Genomic DNA, 15,186 nt, shown 5'->3' on the forward strand with positions numbered 1-15,186 from the left:
TGGCACTCTTGTCGAAAATCATTTGACCATATATGTGAGGGCTTATTTCTGGCCTTTCTATTCTACTCCATTGGTCTAAATGTCTCTCTTTATGCCAGTACCACACTTTGATTACTGTAGCTTTGTAATAAGTTTTGAAATCAGATAGTCTGAGACCTCCAAAATTCTTTTTTCCCCCAAGATTATTTGGCTATTCAGGATCTCTTGAGATCCCATATGAATTTTAGGATTGATTTTTCTGTTTCTTAAGAAAATGCTACTGAAATTTTGATAGGTATTGCATTAAATCTGTAGATTGCTTTGGGTAGTACTGACATCTAACAACATTAAGTCTTTCAATTCATGAACATAGGATGTCTTCCATTTATTTGCGTCTTCTTCAGTTTTCTTCAGCAATAATTTGTAGTTTTCAGGATACAACTCTTTTGCAGCCTTGTTTAAATTTATTCCTAAGTATTTTACTCTTTTTGATGCTAAGTGGAATAGTTTTCTTAATTTCATTTTCAGATTGTTCATTGCTAGTCTGTAGAAACACAACTGATTTTTTTGTTGATTTTTAAAAATAAATAAATAAATTTATTTATTTATTTATTTTTGGCTGCATTGGGTCTCTGTTGCTGTGTGCAGGCTTTCTCTAGTTGCAGTGAGTGGGGGCTACTCTTCGTTATGGTGCGCGGGCTTCTCATTACGGTGGCTTCTCTTGCTGTGGAGCACGGCTCTAGGCCCGCGGCCTTCAGTAGTTCTGGCATGCAGGCTCAGTAATTGTGGCTCGCAGGCTCTAGAGTGCAGGCTCAGTAGTTGTGGCGCACGGGCTTAGCTGCTCCACGGCATGTGGGATCTTCCCAGACCAGGGCTCGAACCCACGTCCCCTGCATTAGCAGGTGGATTCTTTTTTTTTAAAATAAATTTGTTTATTTATTTATATTTTTAATTTTTGGTTGCGTTGGGTCTTCATTGCTGTGCGCAGGCTTTTCTAGTTGCGGCGAGTGGGGGCTACTCTTTGTTGTGATGCGCGGGCTTCTCATTGCAGTGGCTTCTCTTGTTGAGGAGCATGGGCTCTACATGCACGGGCTTCAGCAGTTGTGGCTCGTGAGCTCTAGAGTGCAAGCTCAGTAATTGTGGCACACAGGCTTAGTTGCTCTGCGGCAGGTGGAATCTTCCCGGGCCAGGACTCAAACCCATGTCCCCTGCATTGGCAGGCGGATTCTTAACCACTGCGCCACCACGGAAGTCCCTGTTGATTTTTTTAATAGGAGAACTTTGATGAATTTGTTTCTTAGTTCTAATAGTTTTCTTTTGGAATTAAAGCTCTCCTTGATACTCATCAGATCTGATCAGGAGACTTTGTTTCCCCTGGATATTTCCTTCACTCAGTTCCTAGTCTTCCTTGGCTCCTTATGCTGAAATAATCACTGAGAACGTCAGAGCATCAAATGCTGCCATCAATAGGATCTCCTGGGTTGGTATTTGGATGGAAAGGTGGACTGGTAATTTTAGGATGTGTCAGATGGTTGGTACCCCAATGCTGAAATCTTGTCCCTGCACTGTTTCTACAATCATGATATCCCACCAACATGGAAGTGAGTGGCTGTGAGGAGCTTAGAAGCCAGAAACTTGGGACTCCTTTGGGCCAACTTGGGCAGAGCCTTCTTTCTAGAACAGCATCTTGATACCTTTCCTGAAGAAGATGGAGTGGACTAACTCTGACTCTGGGCTTCCAACCCCATCATTTGCTACATTAGAATCCCTGTATGACCAGCTGGGCAAGACAGCTTTATGGAGATGAACCTCTAGGGTCCAAACAACTTGGTTTGGGGTCAAAAAAGCATTTGGTAGAAGAGCAAGGAGTACACATAGGTGGCCATCATGAAAATGCAGTTACACCGTTCAACTGTGTGTCTTTCCAACTAAGTCTCAACTCCACACTGATGCTATCTTCCAATTCCATCCACTCCAGGAAAGTTGAGCCTCCCAGTTTGAATTTCCATCTTTCTAGGGACCCACCCACCACTCATGGAATGATTTTATTCAGACATTTCCGACCTACCTCTTACAGAATCCTCTTTCTACCAAACTGGTATAGTTTGACCTACAGGATATTGCATTTTCTGGGCTATATCCCATCATCTCCATCTCTCTGGGAGCATGCATCAGCCCTCAAAATCTTCAGGGCTGTGGATTTGCAGGCTACTCTCAGGAGTCTAGCCTGTAATTCTCTTTGACCAGGTCTCTTAAGAAATTTATCCCACCATTTCAGGATCATCTGATGCTTATATTCACTGTGACTCAGATCATCCTCCTGTCAAACACCATCAAGGTCCCCGTAAAGTGGCAAAGAGGACACCAGGATTCAAGGTGATATCTGTGAAATGGGCAGCATAGAGATTAGCCCATAGCCCAACCTCATTTCAATTTCAAATTCTGTACAGCCCAGTAATCTAGAACCATAGAGTCAGTGCCCTAACATGGAAATGGAAATTCTTAATTTGGGAGACTCTCACTGGAACAGAAGGATCAGAGAATTTCATGGTCTGTGACATGAGCTGTGACTGACCACCATCATCAGAAAAGAGCAGAAAGAGGAAGAGCAGATGAAGGATTGGACCACTGTTCACACAAACCTCTTTTCTGTCCTGGGGGGCTCCATCTCAGCCATGATCTCTCTCTTCCTACCTAGGGCTACCTGGATGCTGTTCCATGTGGCATGACAGCTTACCTAGGTGCTGTCACCATCTTGCAGACCCTACCCAATGTCACAGCTGCACTATAAATTAGGGCATCATGAAGCCCTGAGACTCTGGAGACCCTAGGAACTTCTCCAGCCCCTCCTGGGCCTCTTGTAGATGCATGGGCATAATTTAGTTTCATAGCGCAGAACAATAACAATCTCAGAGGGTTTGATTCCCTGACCAAATAGGGCCTGTCTTCCAATGTCAAGGCAAAGCCACCATCAGATTCGTCAAGAGAATCATGAAAGACCTTTCCTGACTTCTCAGGTTCCTGAAGAGAATGATCTCAGATCCCTCTTCATACACCGTGTGGAATTCTATTCTCTGTCTTTTAGGTCAGTGGTTTACAAAGGACTTTCCTTGGAGCCCCCTCGAGGGAGTACCAGGGGAAGATGAAGCAAGAGGAACTCCAGCCCTCCTCTTACTTTTCTGGCTTTTCCAAGCAGTTCTACTTTTCTCTTACATTTTGAGCTTCATCCTAATATTTTTGTTAGAACAATGGATTTCACAGCTGTTTTAAAAGGTTAGGAAACCAGTGATCCATTCCAAGGGCACTATTCTGTGGCTAACCCTCCCAGGAGTGAAGTACACCCACTGGTTTGTACTCTTACCACAGAAGGTTGGTACCTCTACTGGAATTCTGGCCACGAGTACATTATCTATCCTTTCCCCGTCAGGATTTCTGGGCAGTAATCCTCTGGACAGAGGGCAGGATTCTGCTGAAACACACTCTGTCTGTCCCATATAAGCCACAGCCCCTGCCCTCCATACAGACACAGCATTAACAGGCAGGCGACAGATACCAAGGTACCCAGGGCAGCCTAGGCTGAACCCCACACCATCCAGGTGAAATATGGACACACACACATAGCCTTGTTGGAGATTCCCTCCACTGCTAATTTTGGCCAGTCTGTTCTTCCTTTTCACTGTCACCCAGGCTTCAGTCTATGACCTTCACCAGCCTTGTTTCCTTTGCACTCAGGATCCAAGGACCCCCATCAGCCTGGCCAACCTTGTCAAAGAGTGAAGGAGTTTGGGATGGGTTTTCTTGGGCTTCAGGATCTCAAAGGTGAAGCCTGAAGCCAGATTCCCACCCACTCTTTCTCTCCCAACTTGTATTACGCTGATGAAGCCCCATCTCAAAATCAAAGACTTACCTTGGTGCAGATGAGAGGGGCTTTGACAGCAGGACCTGTGGGCTGGGCTCCTCTACCACACACTCCTGGATAGTGCTCCTGAGGCCCGACTTGCTGGATGTGCAGCTAAGCCCTGGTTTCCAGCCCCAGCTCTCCAGCTTTCTCCAAGGTCACGGGGCCCAGCTTATGGCCCCTTTCTGGGCATCTCTACCATTCCCATAGGAAGGGTGGACACAGGGAAGGATCCTCAGGTGGCCACCCAGGTCTATAGGCAGAACTTGTTCTCCCATAGCATGAACACCTGGGGAGAGATCAAGGCAGGAAAACAGGGGAAGTCAGAGAGGAGGCAGCAGGGCTCAGTGAGGGCCCTGGAAGCTCAGTGAGGGAATAAGGGAGGTAAGGAAAGGGGTCATTAGTTCAGTAAGCATAGTGGGCAAAATGCCAACGTTGGAGGATCAGGAACCCAAGCTTCCTGTTCTCTTTAGGCCTTTGGGAGGGGCACGCAGGTTGAGTTGGGTGCTAGAGTTGGGGATTCATCATTCCAGTGTTCATGGTCTGGGGTTGAGGCAGTGCAATGAGACAACTGCTTTCTGTGCTGTTTTTTTTTGACCCAGAATCCTGGACTCTAGCCACTGCCATCAGGCTTATCGGGAGGGTGTACTTATCTTCTCCAGACCCAGTATGAATACAAGGACTCCTCTGAGGACTCCCCTCCCTTAATAGGGCTGAAATGGTCCAAAATAGCATTTCCCAGACTCTAAGAACAGAAAGGTCAAACATATAAAATGATGCATGTAGGGCTCTATCCAACCAAAAATATGGATTGAATCACTTCCCACAAGAGCAGCAATGAGTTCCAGGACCCAGGTTTTCCTGATGGAAATCTGGAGTTTCTTTCCTCCAGATCTGTCTGTAGGTCATCCTGCCCCTCAAAGAAACCCAACCTTGTGGCCCCAGGTGAGTAGGGCCTGCTCACTCACCTCTTCCCAGAGCTAGACCGTGGTTAACTACCTTCCTAGGCTCCTCCTGTTACTCTGGGGAGTCCAAGAGGTCTTAGGGTTCCCAGGTGACTCCTGGATTTGTCCCCAGAGGACCGAAAACTGTTTGTGGGTATGCTGGGCAAGCAACAGGGTGAGGAGGACGTCAGACGCCTGTTCCAGCCCTTTGGCCACATCGAGGAGTGCACCGTCTTGCGGAGCCCCGATGGCACCAGTAAAGGTGACTTGAGCTGACCCCTGGATTTCCTGATGACCCCGCCTCACTCCGGACCACATGACCCTTTGGCCTCTGTGACCTGAGCCACCTCTATCCTGCCCCAGGCTGTGCCTTTGTGAAGTTCGGGAGTCAAGGGGAAGCTCAGGCGGCCATCCAGAGTCTGCACGGCAGCCGGACCATGGCGGTGAGGGCGGGCGCCGGGCCCGGGGTGAGGCCAGGGGTCTGGGGACTGGCTCCTCCTCCCCACATGCCGGGGAAAGGGCCTGAGGAGCAAGGCCCTCGGCCCAGGGCCGGGGCTGAGGTCTAGACCCGTCCTTGCAGCCTCCCCTGCCTTAACCCAGGGCGCCTCGTCCAGCCTCGTGGTCAAGCTGGCGGACACGGACCGCGAGCGCGCGCTGCGGCGGATGCAGCAGATGGCGGGCCAGCTGGGTGCCTTGCAGCCGGCGCCGCTGCCGCTGGGGGCCTGCGGAGCCTACACCACCGCTGTAAGTGCCTGGCCCGGCGGGCGCGGGCGGGCAGCGGGTGAGCCAGGCGCGCGGTGGGGCGCCGGGGCAGATGCCCGCCGCTGGGCCCTCCACACCCGCCCTTCTTCCCTCCCAAAGATCCTGCAGCACCAGGCGGCCCTGCTGGCGGCGGCGCAGGGCCCGGGCCTCGGCCCGGTGGCCGCAGTGGCGGCACAGATGCAGCACGTGGCGGCCTTCAGCCTCATAGCCGCGCCGCTCTTGCCGGCTGCAGGTACTGTGCGCAGGGGGCGGGGACCGCGGCGGGGGCGGGGCGGGGCGGGGCGGGGCTGCGGCCTGACTCTCCCACCTCCTCGCCACCTGCAGCCAACTCCCCGCAGGGCGGCGGCCCCAGCACGCTTCCGGGTCTCCCGGCGCCCATCGGGGTCAATGGATTCGGCCCCCTGACCCCCCAGACCAACGGGCAACCTGGCTCGGACAGTCTCTACAATAACGGGCTCTCTCCTTACCCAGGTGGGCCCCCCCACCCGCTCCGCCCAAATCTCCCCCAAAATGGAGTGGGGAGCGGGGGTCGGGGTGGGGGGCGGGTGGCAGGGCCTGGCCTCCTTGAGAAGGGACTCCTCCTCCTTCCCTGCTGCCTCTCACAGCCTCCCTCCACACTCCCTGCGTTCTCACCTTACCCTGACCGCCCGCCCGCCAGCCCACCTTCACTGTGGGCCTTGCGCCCCTCTCTCCCCAGCCCAGAGTCCCGGCGTGGCTGACCCCCTGCAGCAGGCCTACGCTGGGATGCACCACTACGCAGGTTTCACTTGGCGCTACGCGGCCTGGGGGGTTTGAAGGGCCCCAGAAAGTAATAGGGAGATTTTGGGCGGGGGGGTTAGGCTCTGTTCTGAGGAGTCCGACCCTCCTTTCGCCCACCCTTGGACCCAGAACGACCTTTCTAGGGGTGAGGGTTACTGTGGACTGGCTGAGTTGGTCAAAGGTGGCCAGGCAGATGGGGCCCTGATTGGGGGTGGCTCCTGGGGGTCACTGCCCACTCCCACCTCTGTCTCCAGCAGCCTATCCGTCGGCCTATGCCCCAGTGAGCACAACTTTTCCCCAGCAGCCTTCAGGCCTGCCCCAGCAGCAAAGAGAAGGTGAGGGACAGGGGTCTGGAGATCAGGGCCTGGTGGGGCTGGACTCAGGATTCCTCCCCTGAACCAGCCTGCTCCTGTTCCTGCAGGCCCCGAAGGCTGTAACCTCTTCATCTATCACCTGCCTCAGGAGTTTGGTGATGCAGAACTCATCCAGACATTCCTGCCCTTTGGAGCCGTTGTCTCTGCCAAAGTCTTTGTGGATCGAGCCACCAACCAGAGCAAGTGTTTCGGTGAGCTGAGCCCCATCCCTAGGCGTCTCCCACTCCCAACTTCGAGATTCCTTACAGACCCTAAGACTGTACCTCCGGAAGTCAATGATTCCTAGAAACTGAGTGTATAGCGCTCAGCAGGGTCACAGACCAATGATGAGGCTAAGCCCAGACCAGGAACAAGTCTATTTCAGGTTCACCTGGGAAGGTCAGGTGTCTGGTAGATCTTCAACCAGGTTAGGCTTTAGAGTCTAGCCAGGGCAGGTGGAGTCTGGGTCTGGGACCAGAGATCCCCTCCAACTGCAATTCAGAGGACCAGAATGGGGGCTGTGGAGAGAGAGTTTTCCCATGCCAGGGAAACACAGGGAAACACCCCACCAACACACTACCTGCCTCCCCAATACACACACTCAGAATTACCTCCTGTCCTTCCAAGAATCACACGTTTAGGAAACTCAGGCCACTTGCCTGTGTAAGTACGAGCATGTGTCCGTGTGTGTGCACACGTGCAAACACTGGAGGGTGGAGGAGTACTGATTGATGGAACTGGCCTGAGGGGGCAAGGAGAAGGGGCTGGTCATAGAGAAAGGAGGCCCTGCCATGCAGAGTTCCCAGCTAACCTCTCTGCACACACCCTCCAGGGTTTGTTAGCTTTGACAATCCAACCAGTGCCCAGACAGCTATTCAGGCCATGAATGGCTTTCAGATTGGCATGAAGAGGCTCAAGGTCCAGCTAAAGAGGCCCAAGGATGCCAACCGGCCTTACTGATCTACTCTCACTGACCAGCCACAGAAAGGTGAGTCCTTAGTGGACCCCCGGCAGATGGGGCCTGAGTGATGGAGGCGCTCTCAGCTTTGATATTCCTTTTGGGATGCTGGGGACACCGACCTCTGAAAAAGTCTGGGAGAGAAGAGCCAGGAGTTAGGAGGAATCCTCAGTTTGAGGCTGTGTTTTTCCTTCAATCTAAGGACTGAGATAAATTAGACAACATTCCTGCCCCCACAGTCTGGGAGAGACAATTACAGTAAGATCCAACCAGTTCATTCCACTCCAGAGATAGCCACAGGGGACCATAGTAGAGAATTCCTGTGTGGGAAGGGCAGGGGGGTGGAGAACGAGACTAGAAAAGTACATTTGTGCTAGCTTGTGAAGGGTCTTAAAGGCCATGAGTTTGGACTTTATCCTGAAGATGGTAGAGGACCACTGAGGAGTTTAAGCAAAGAAGGGACAGGATGTAAGGGCTGGGATAATGGCAGTGAACATGGAGATGAGGAGAGAAGCAAATACACTGAAGATGCAGGATCTACAGGGCGTGGTGGTGATGGGGAGGGCGATGACAAGCTCTCAGGTTTCTGGCAGGGCCGGCTGCCTGTGACTTTTAGAGATTGCTGTCTCAGAAGGTCCAGAGGACCCTGCCTCACTTGAACTACCCCCAGGGAGCCCTCTGGAGGCGGTGCTGGGCTGAGGTCATCTGCCCAGGACCCAGGGTCTGGCTTCAGTGGAAGCCTGAGGTCCAGCCACTCACCTGAGCCTGAGGCCAGCCACTCACCTGTCACAGGTAGGGAAAGCTGCTCTTCTTGTCTTGCCCTCCAGAGTGATTTTTTTCCTTTTTTTCCCTTTCTCTCTCCTTAACAATTAATACCCAACATTGGAAACTGAAGAGTGAGAAGAAAGGAAAAGAAAAGCACAGAAATGCTTGAGCAGCCCTTCCTGAAGGAGCAGCCACAGATGGAGGTGGACCCAAGGCCAGTGCCTGGGCTCAGGCCACTTTAAGGATTGTTTTCACCAAGTGGGTTGTTCTGTGCCTGTGATGTAGAGCTCAGGCTGGCAAGGCAGCTGGGGCTGGCTGAGGAGTGACTGTCTAGGGGAACCAGCAGAGGGCCTTGGGGGGTGCCAAGGGCTTCTCCACGAGGGAAGCCCAGATTTACTTCTTTCAAAATCATATCATTCCTTAGAGTTTAGGGACCAAAGGACTATTGCTTTTTAAAGAATTATAGAATTATATATATATATATATATATATATATATATATATATATATATATATATATATATATATATATATAAATTAAAACAAAAAAAACAAAAAAATCACAAGAGAAACAAAAAGGACAGTATAGAGTCTAATAAAAGCTGCCTTTAAATATCCCTAGGAGGCAGGGTGAAGGAGACCCTTGAAGGCCCCAGCCTAGGCAGAGGAAGGCTGTGGAAAGATTGTTCTGTGTCTCATTCCCTCTTAACGCCCCCCACCTCCACCCCACCACCTTTTAAAAATAATGAAGGACTTGAGGTCTGGGCCCCATATGCAGGTAACAAGAGAGTTATTGAAGCAGTGAACCCACAATTCCCAAACTCAGAGAGCATCCACGAAGGGGCCTCAAGGAGGAGCTCTGGCCTGCCCTGCTCTTTGCCACCCCGAAAAAGCGCTTAAGCCAGCAGGGGTGGGAACCTGCCTTTCCTTCTTGACAGCCTTTCCCGTGGAACCACTGCTTCCTCAGGCAGGAAGAAAGGGAGTCTGGACCACCCCAGCCTTTCCCTTCCCCATCCAGTTAGACAGAGGCCCTGCCTTTGGCTGAGCCAAGACACCTCCTGTTTCCCCTCACCTTGAGCCAGCCCCAGTGTCCCCTTGCTCCAGACCACCTTCTGTCTCTAAGTCTACGTTTGCCCACCGGTAAAGTAGATTCAGGATATATGTAGAGGGCTGTGACAACAGACTTGGAAGGTTCGCTACTGTATATACTGCCATTGAGAAGGGGATAATTTTCAATATGTAGAAGCTTCAGAATTTAGAGGTCCCTCTTTACCCAGGACCTGGGAGGGAAGTAGATGTTTTGCCAAAATACTTCATCATTCCTTTAAAAACTACATCTTTCCTATGCAAGAGTGTCTCAATGTGCTTATCCAAGGTGCTTCTAGATGGTGAGCAGTGTTCAGCTTAGAAGTGGTGTGTGCTCTGTCTGTCTGTCTTTGTCTGTCTGTTGTATACAGTGGGTGCCATATAAAGCTGATCAATGGTGGTGCTTCCTGCCTGCTTCTGTGAGATGGGCAAAAGATTCAGCTTAGAGCACCATGACTCACTTGCCTTGGTCAGCCTTTCCTGGGCCTGCAGGGCCTTGCACATAACTTTTCCTGGGAGGATAATTTTCCCTCTACCCCACAGACCTGGATCAAACTAGTCTGGGACCCCAGCTGTGTGGTGGGCACTCTGGTCCCTAGATGTTGCTGAGACTGGAGGCCTCTGATCTGATATCACATCAGACAATAAAGCATGTGGGGGCGGGGGCGGCGGGTTCCTCCTTCATAAGAGTTTCTAAGAAAACTTGTTCCCACCTGTTCCTCTGTCTTTGACTCGTTTTTGGAGGGAATGGGATGAAAAATAACATTGCCAGGTAAGGTGCAGTAGTGCACAGGGCTGACAGGTAGACTGACCACCCTGGTCACCGATGGGAATGTTAACACCTGCACATTCAAACAGCTGTTCATATGGAGGCATAGAGACCCCTCACTGCTAGGTGCTAAACACTGTGCTAGGAGCTGGGGTGCAGGCATGTTCTAAGCACTCAGAGTTAAGGGGAAGGACAGTCCGATAATGTAGTTATAATGGAGGGCCCCAGAGAGTCTGTGATAGCAAGAAGAGTACCTAATTCAGACTTGACTGGTAAGGCAGGTCAGAGCAAGGTTTACTGAAGAAGATGAAGGAGGGGAAGGGTCTTCGAGAATGAACTGGCACATTTGCACAAAGCCATTTGGACAGCCGCATCATGCTGATAAATTATTACCAAGAAATCATAATGATTACCGTTTATTCAGTGCCAATTATGGGGCAGACAGTGGGCACCAAGATAAGTCCCTTTCCCATTTCTAACTCTACCCTGAACCTTAACTCATCAAGTCACATCAAGACACAAACCAAAATGGCATTTGAAGTATCTTGTTTCATGGTTAGGGGCTGACAGACCATGTATAAATGCTGCAGAGGTTGGCAGGATCTAGATCAGGGGTCGGCAAACTATGGCCTGTGGGCAAATCTGGCCTACAGCCTGCTTTTGTGTGGCCTACAAATAATAACGTTTTTTTACATTTTTAAAGGGCTGTTAAGATAAAACAAAAAAGAATATGAGACAGAGACCATATGTGGCCCACAAAGCCTAAAAGATTTATCTGGTCCTTTAGATAAAAAGTTTGCTGATCCCTATAAGCTCATGGAAGACGCGTATAATGTCTAATGAGTTTAAGCAACAATGGTGTTTGTGTCTCTGTTGTGTGTGCATGTGTTAGTCCAAATCCTTTCAGCTGCAAGTGTCAAAAACCCAACTCAAACATGTTTAAGCCAATAGGAAATTAGTTGGCTTACATAATTGATAAATCAAAGGATGTATCTACCTTTAGGCATGGCTTGATCTAGGGGTTCAAATGATGATGTCTCCATCTCTCGGCTCTGCTTCCTTCTATCTGGTGGCCTCACTAGTTCTAGCTCTAAAGACCTTGGGAGGACTTTGGCCAGAATGGACATGTGGCTACCTCTAGGGTGGAAGAGTAGGCCACCGTCATTGACAACTTCACAAGGACTGTGTGGAGGGGAGAACTGGGTCTTCAAAAGAAGGGATGATGGGCAGATAAGCAATTTGCATCCACAGTATTCCTCCCCTGTATTGTTCACCTTCCACCTATACTTTTCTTGACAAACATACACTTTCAAAAATGTGCCTGCCTAACAATGCTATGTTCCTAGGCCCAACAAGAAACACACTCACCCACTTCTCAATAGGAGAAAAAACAGAATCATGCCCAGTTGCTTTACTGAGCCCTCAGTCCAGGGTCCCTTTGTGATGTGCAATTCTTGATCAGGTCTGGATATAACTTCTTGTGATTTTGCAATCTCTGGCTTAAAGATAAATTTAGCTACCCCTACATAACCAATATGGAGAGAAATAGGGTAACCATTTTTAAAAAAAGACAAAAAAAAACCCTTCCATTTGGAATAGGGGAGAAGAGAAAACAATGGTCACTAACCTATAGCACATAGCACATCCTCCTGGACAGTGGAGCAAGTTTCTTCGTCAACAAAACTGATCGCTCTTGATCCTTTCCAGTGGGAAATATCTCCCTCCTTTATGGACAGCCCTGAGAAGATGCCTCTTCTGGAATTGAATCATCCACCCTCCCTTTAGACATGGGTTTGGACCTAAAGATTGCCTTAGAGATTATGCCTTCCCAGATCCCCGATTGCCTGGTGAGGATTCTCTGGACAATTCCTTTCACTCCACGTGATTTGCTTCCTGGGCTCTCTGTGAGCTAGTAACCATCATCAAGAATCTTGCCGAGTTCTTGTCCTTGAGTCTGGATCTGGCCCTTGTGGTTTCTGTCTCTTAGCAACAGGTCACACTTGGCCCATTCCCCTCCCCCTCAGCTTCATGGTTTCCACAATAGCCTGTCTGTGATAATAAGTCAACCTTAATCTGCTCAGTGCCCTCAGAGAGAGATTACCTATATAACACTTGGCTGGCTCATGCTCCAGTGACCCTGACTAGATAGTCAAAATCCCTAAGTGGTACTGGCTCCTATGTCTCAGCCCCAAGGCAATGCTTAGGACAGGAGCGAGGCAACCGCACAAGCACTCATTTTGGACAATCTGCAGCTTGCTCCACTCCTCGCCCTCTGGCCATGGTCCATTATTACACTAAGGCCACATCACCAAAGCACTCCTGAGAAGAGTCTGTCAGTGGACATTGAATTGGGGGGCCCTCTGAGAACTTGTTTAACTTGGGGACTGTTGGCAGAGTCTTCAGCCTTCAGGAGGGCCCCCGGAATTTCTCTCTGTCTCTCCGGATGCAACCTGGGTGTCTTGGATACAGAGAGAAAAGACCTTTGGTCTGAGATGGGACTGACAACCTCTGACCTCAGAAGCAGCTCTGGATCTACTGTGTGCTCTGACCAGACCTGGGGTCTCACCTCTGCCTCAGTGGAACAGAACATGCATGTAATACCCTCCAAAAGAGGGTACTAAGGTCAGGGAGGTCACAGAATCTCTCTTTATCTTTTCCAGCTTTGTTTGCAATCTTTGGGCATCCACTGTCCTCACTGTACCTGCCTTCACTGTGACACAGCCAAATCCAGCAGGGATTCAGAGGCTGTTTGGGGCCTGTGCGCCTCCCTCAGCCAGTATATTTGCTCAAGCATGTTACACAGCCCTGTGTTCTTTGGGAGAACCAATGAAGGAATAAACCTCATGGGCTCAGGAAGCTCAGAGCCAAAGCGGATTCTGTAGCTGCCCTTCGAGCTTGAGCCATGTGAGGTCCACGAAGAGTTGACCAAGTCTGTGCCAAGTGCAAACTCAGAAAGGGTGGAGAGCTACTCTTTTTCTCCCCAACCCCTCTTCAGACACTGCCATCACAGTATGGCAGCCTGGGCTGATCAGAGCCTTTGATTGGCCATCTGTAGAGGGGACTTTGAACTTCCATGCTCTAGCCTCCTGCCCTCTAGTGGCCTAAGAGCACGGAGACCCAGAAGGCAGAGCAAGCTGCAAGCCTGGGTTTGACTCTTCCAAAGGTAAGTCTTAGGTACCCAGGAGAAAATGCAGGGAACCACAGAAAGAGCCTGAGAAAATTAGCCTCAGCTTCTTCTAGGGAGTATGCCAGAAATGGGCTGACCCTGCACCCTTGCCACTGGGCCTCTGGCAGGAATCCAGCAGTCTGGGCTGGATTTCCTGCATGCGAGCAGGAAAAATCAGTTGTGCCCTCAGGACCTTCTTGCTACCCCACTGTTGGGACTCAGTGTTGGGATGGGGGTTTTGATTGCGGCTCCATATCTTAACCCAAGTGCTCTAGAAAGCAGACTCTGAGGCAAGGATTAAAGTGCTCACACTTTTTGGGGAGACGGAAGCCCAGGATGATGAGAGGGGAGAAGAGACATGTGGCAGGGGAGAAAGATGTGAAGCAACGCAAGACAACGTATTACTGTCGTGGCCACTGTTTCACGTGAGCTGTGAGGAGAGAGCAGGTGACTTGACAGGACTGTTTGCTAAAGCACATGGTGTTTGCAGGGAGAAACTGCACCTTAGAACAGTTCGCCAGGAGGAGAATTGAGAGGGAATTTCCCCATTCGTTCCCCTCTCATATCCTCTTTTCTACTGGCCAAGGTGCACCTCACGGAGAGCTAACTCCACTGCACTTCTGAGTTGCATCACCCCCTGGGTTGCTGCTTGGGAAGTCAGATCCCATGCCTGCCATGTGGCATTTCTACCACAAATGTGGAAGTGGAGGGGCTACTTGGCATGGGTGGGGTGCCAACCAAGAGAGAGAAAGACGGAGGTGGCCCAGGGAGCCCAGAAAGGTGCATGAGGGTTGTGACCAATACATCTCACTCTCTCCCACAGGATTCACAGCCAAGGTCCCCAGGCACCAGAACCCCCAGGACTGTCTGAATTTTAAGTAAAATAAACATTATTTAATTTGGGAGAAAAAAGATGCATTCAGGTGTGGCTTGGAGCATCAGGCTTTTTCTCTAGAACTTCCCAGGCCCTAAGCTCCAGTATCTCCTGCTTGATGTCCCACCTCTCTGCCTTTGTTCTCACTCATTTTAGTTTGGGGTAGAGGATCTGGCTTTTATAATCTATAAGACACATGATTATCTGACCCTTGGCAGTCTAGCTAGCAGGCCAAAGGCAAAAAAGGCAACTCTAAACAAAGCTGCATATGGTCTGGTTCTGCCAGCATGGAAGCAAGCTGAACTGCAGCTCCTTGCTAGAAATCTTGCGAGAGGCCAGCATACTCCAACATCCAGACGTTTGTCCAATGTGTCCCTGGAGTCTCCATCTAGGATGGATGCCTGAGCCAAAGCTCCAGATAAAATAGATCATGTAACCAGCTGACCTGATACCACATAACAGGGATTTCTAACTTCCTGCTCCAGGATGGACAGATGCCCACACTGCCTCCACTTCACTTCAGTTCCACCAGATCCACATTGTAGAGTCTGTTGATTGCACACACCATTCCATTTGTGTATTAGGTCTGGTTTAATTACAAGCGACAGGAACCAACCCAAACCAGCTTAAGCAAGAAGGGAGCTGAGAAGTGTAGTGCTATTACCAACCAGGCAGGGCTGAATTCAAGGGCTCAAACAAATGTCATCAGACCTCTCTCACTTCATCTCTCAGGGCTCTGCTTCTCTTCGTTCCTTGTCCCCTTCTCTTTCCTGCCATAAATATACTTTCTCCCTGTGATAGAGAGCTGGGTGCCAGCAGCTTCAATCTCATATGCTCCTGGCACCATGGCCTCAAAAGCAAGAGAGTTTAAGG

General features: G+C 50.3%; 1 protein-coding gene across 4 annotated transcripts in view; it reads left to right on the plus strand.

Annotated features, from left to right (window-relative positions):
- Nucleotides 1-8,883, plus strand: part of CELF6 (CUGBP Elav-like family member 6) — a 29,613-nt gene extending 20,730 nt beyond the window's left edge. For 3 of the 4 annotated variants that reach the window (XM_036842670.1, XM_036842672.1, XM_036842673.1), the window contains 10 exons: nucleotides 4,955-5,083; nucleotides 5,185-5,264; nucleotides 5,422-5,565; nucleotides 5,683-5,815; nucleotides 5,908-6,054; nucleotides 6,281-6,343; nucleotides 6,597-6,677; nucleotides 6,764-6,907; nucleotides 7,528-7,683; nucleotides 8,549-8,883. In XM_036842670.1, coding sequence (XP_036698565.1) covers nucleotides 4,955-5,083; nucleotides 5,185-5,264; nucleotides 5,422-5,565; nucleotides 5,683-5,815; nucleotides 5,908-6,054; nucleotides 6,281-6,343; nucleotides 6,597-6,677; nucleotides 6,764-6,907; nucleotides 7,528-7,655 — 1,049 coding nt within the window. In that variant the 3' untranslated portion in view covers nucleotides 7,656-7,683; nucleotides 8,549-8,883. The remainder of the gene's footprint in view (nucleotides 1-4,954; nucleotides 5,084-5,184; nucleotides 5,265-5,421; nucleotides 5,566-5,682; nucleotides 5,816-5,907; nucleotides 6,055-6,280; nucleotides 6,344-6,596; nucleotides 6,678-6,763; nucleotides 6,908-7,527; nucleotides 7,684-8,548) is intronic. The other variant, XM_036842671.1, reaches the window with a different exon arrangement.
- Nucleotides 8,884-15,186: the final 6,303 nt, after the last annotated feature.

The sequence above is a fragment of the Balaenoptera musculus genome, chromosome 2 (genome assembly GCF_009873245.2).
Source record: "Balaenoptera musculus isolate JJ_BM4_2016_0621 chromosome 2, mBalMus1.pri.v3, whole genome shotgun sequence".
Taxonomy (NCBI): Eukaryota; Metazoa; Chordata; class Mammalia; order Artiodactyla; family Balaenopteridae; genus Balaenoptera; species Balaenoptera musculus.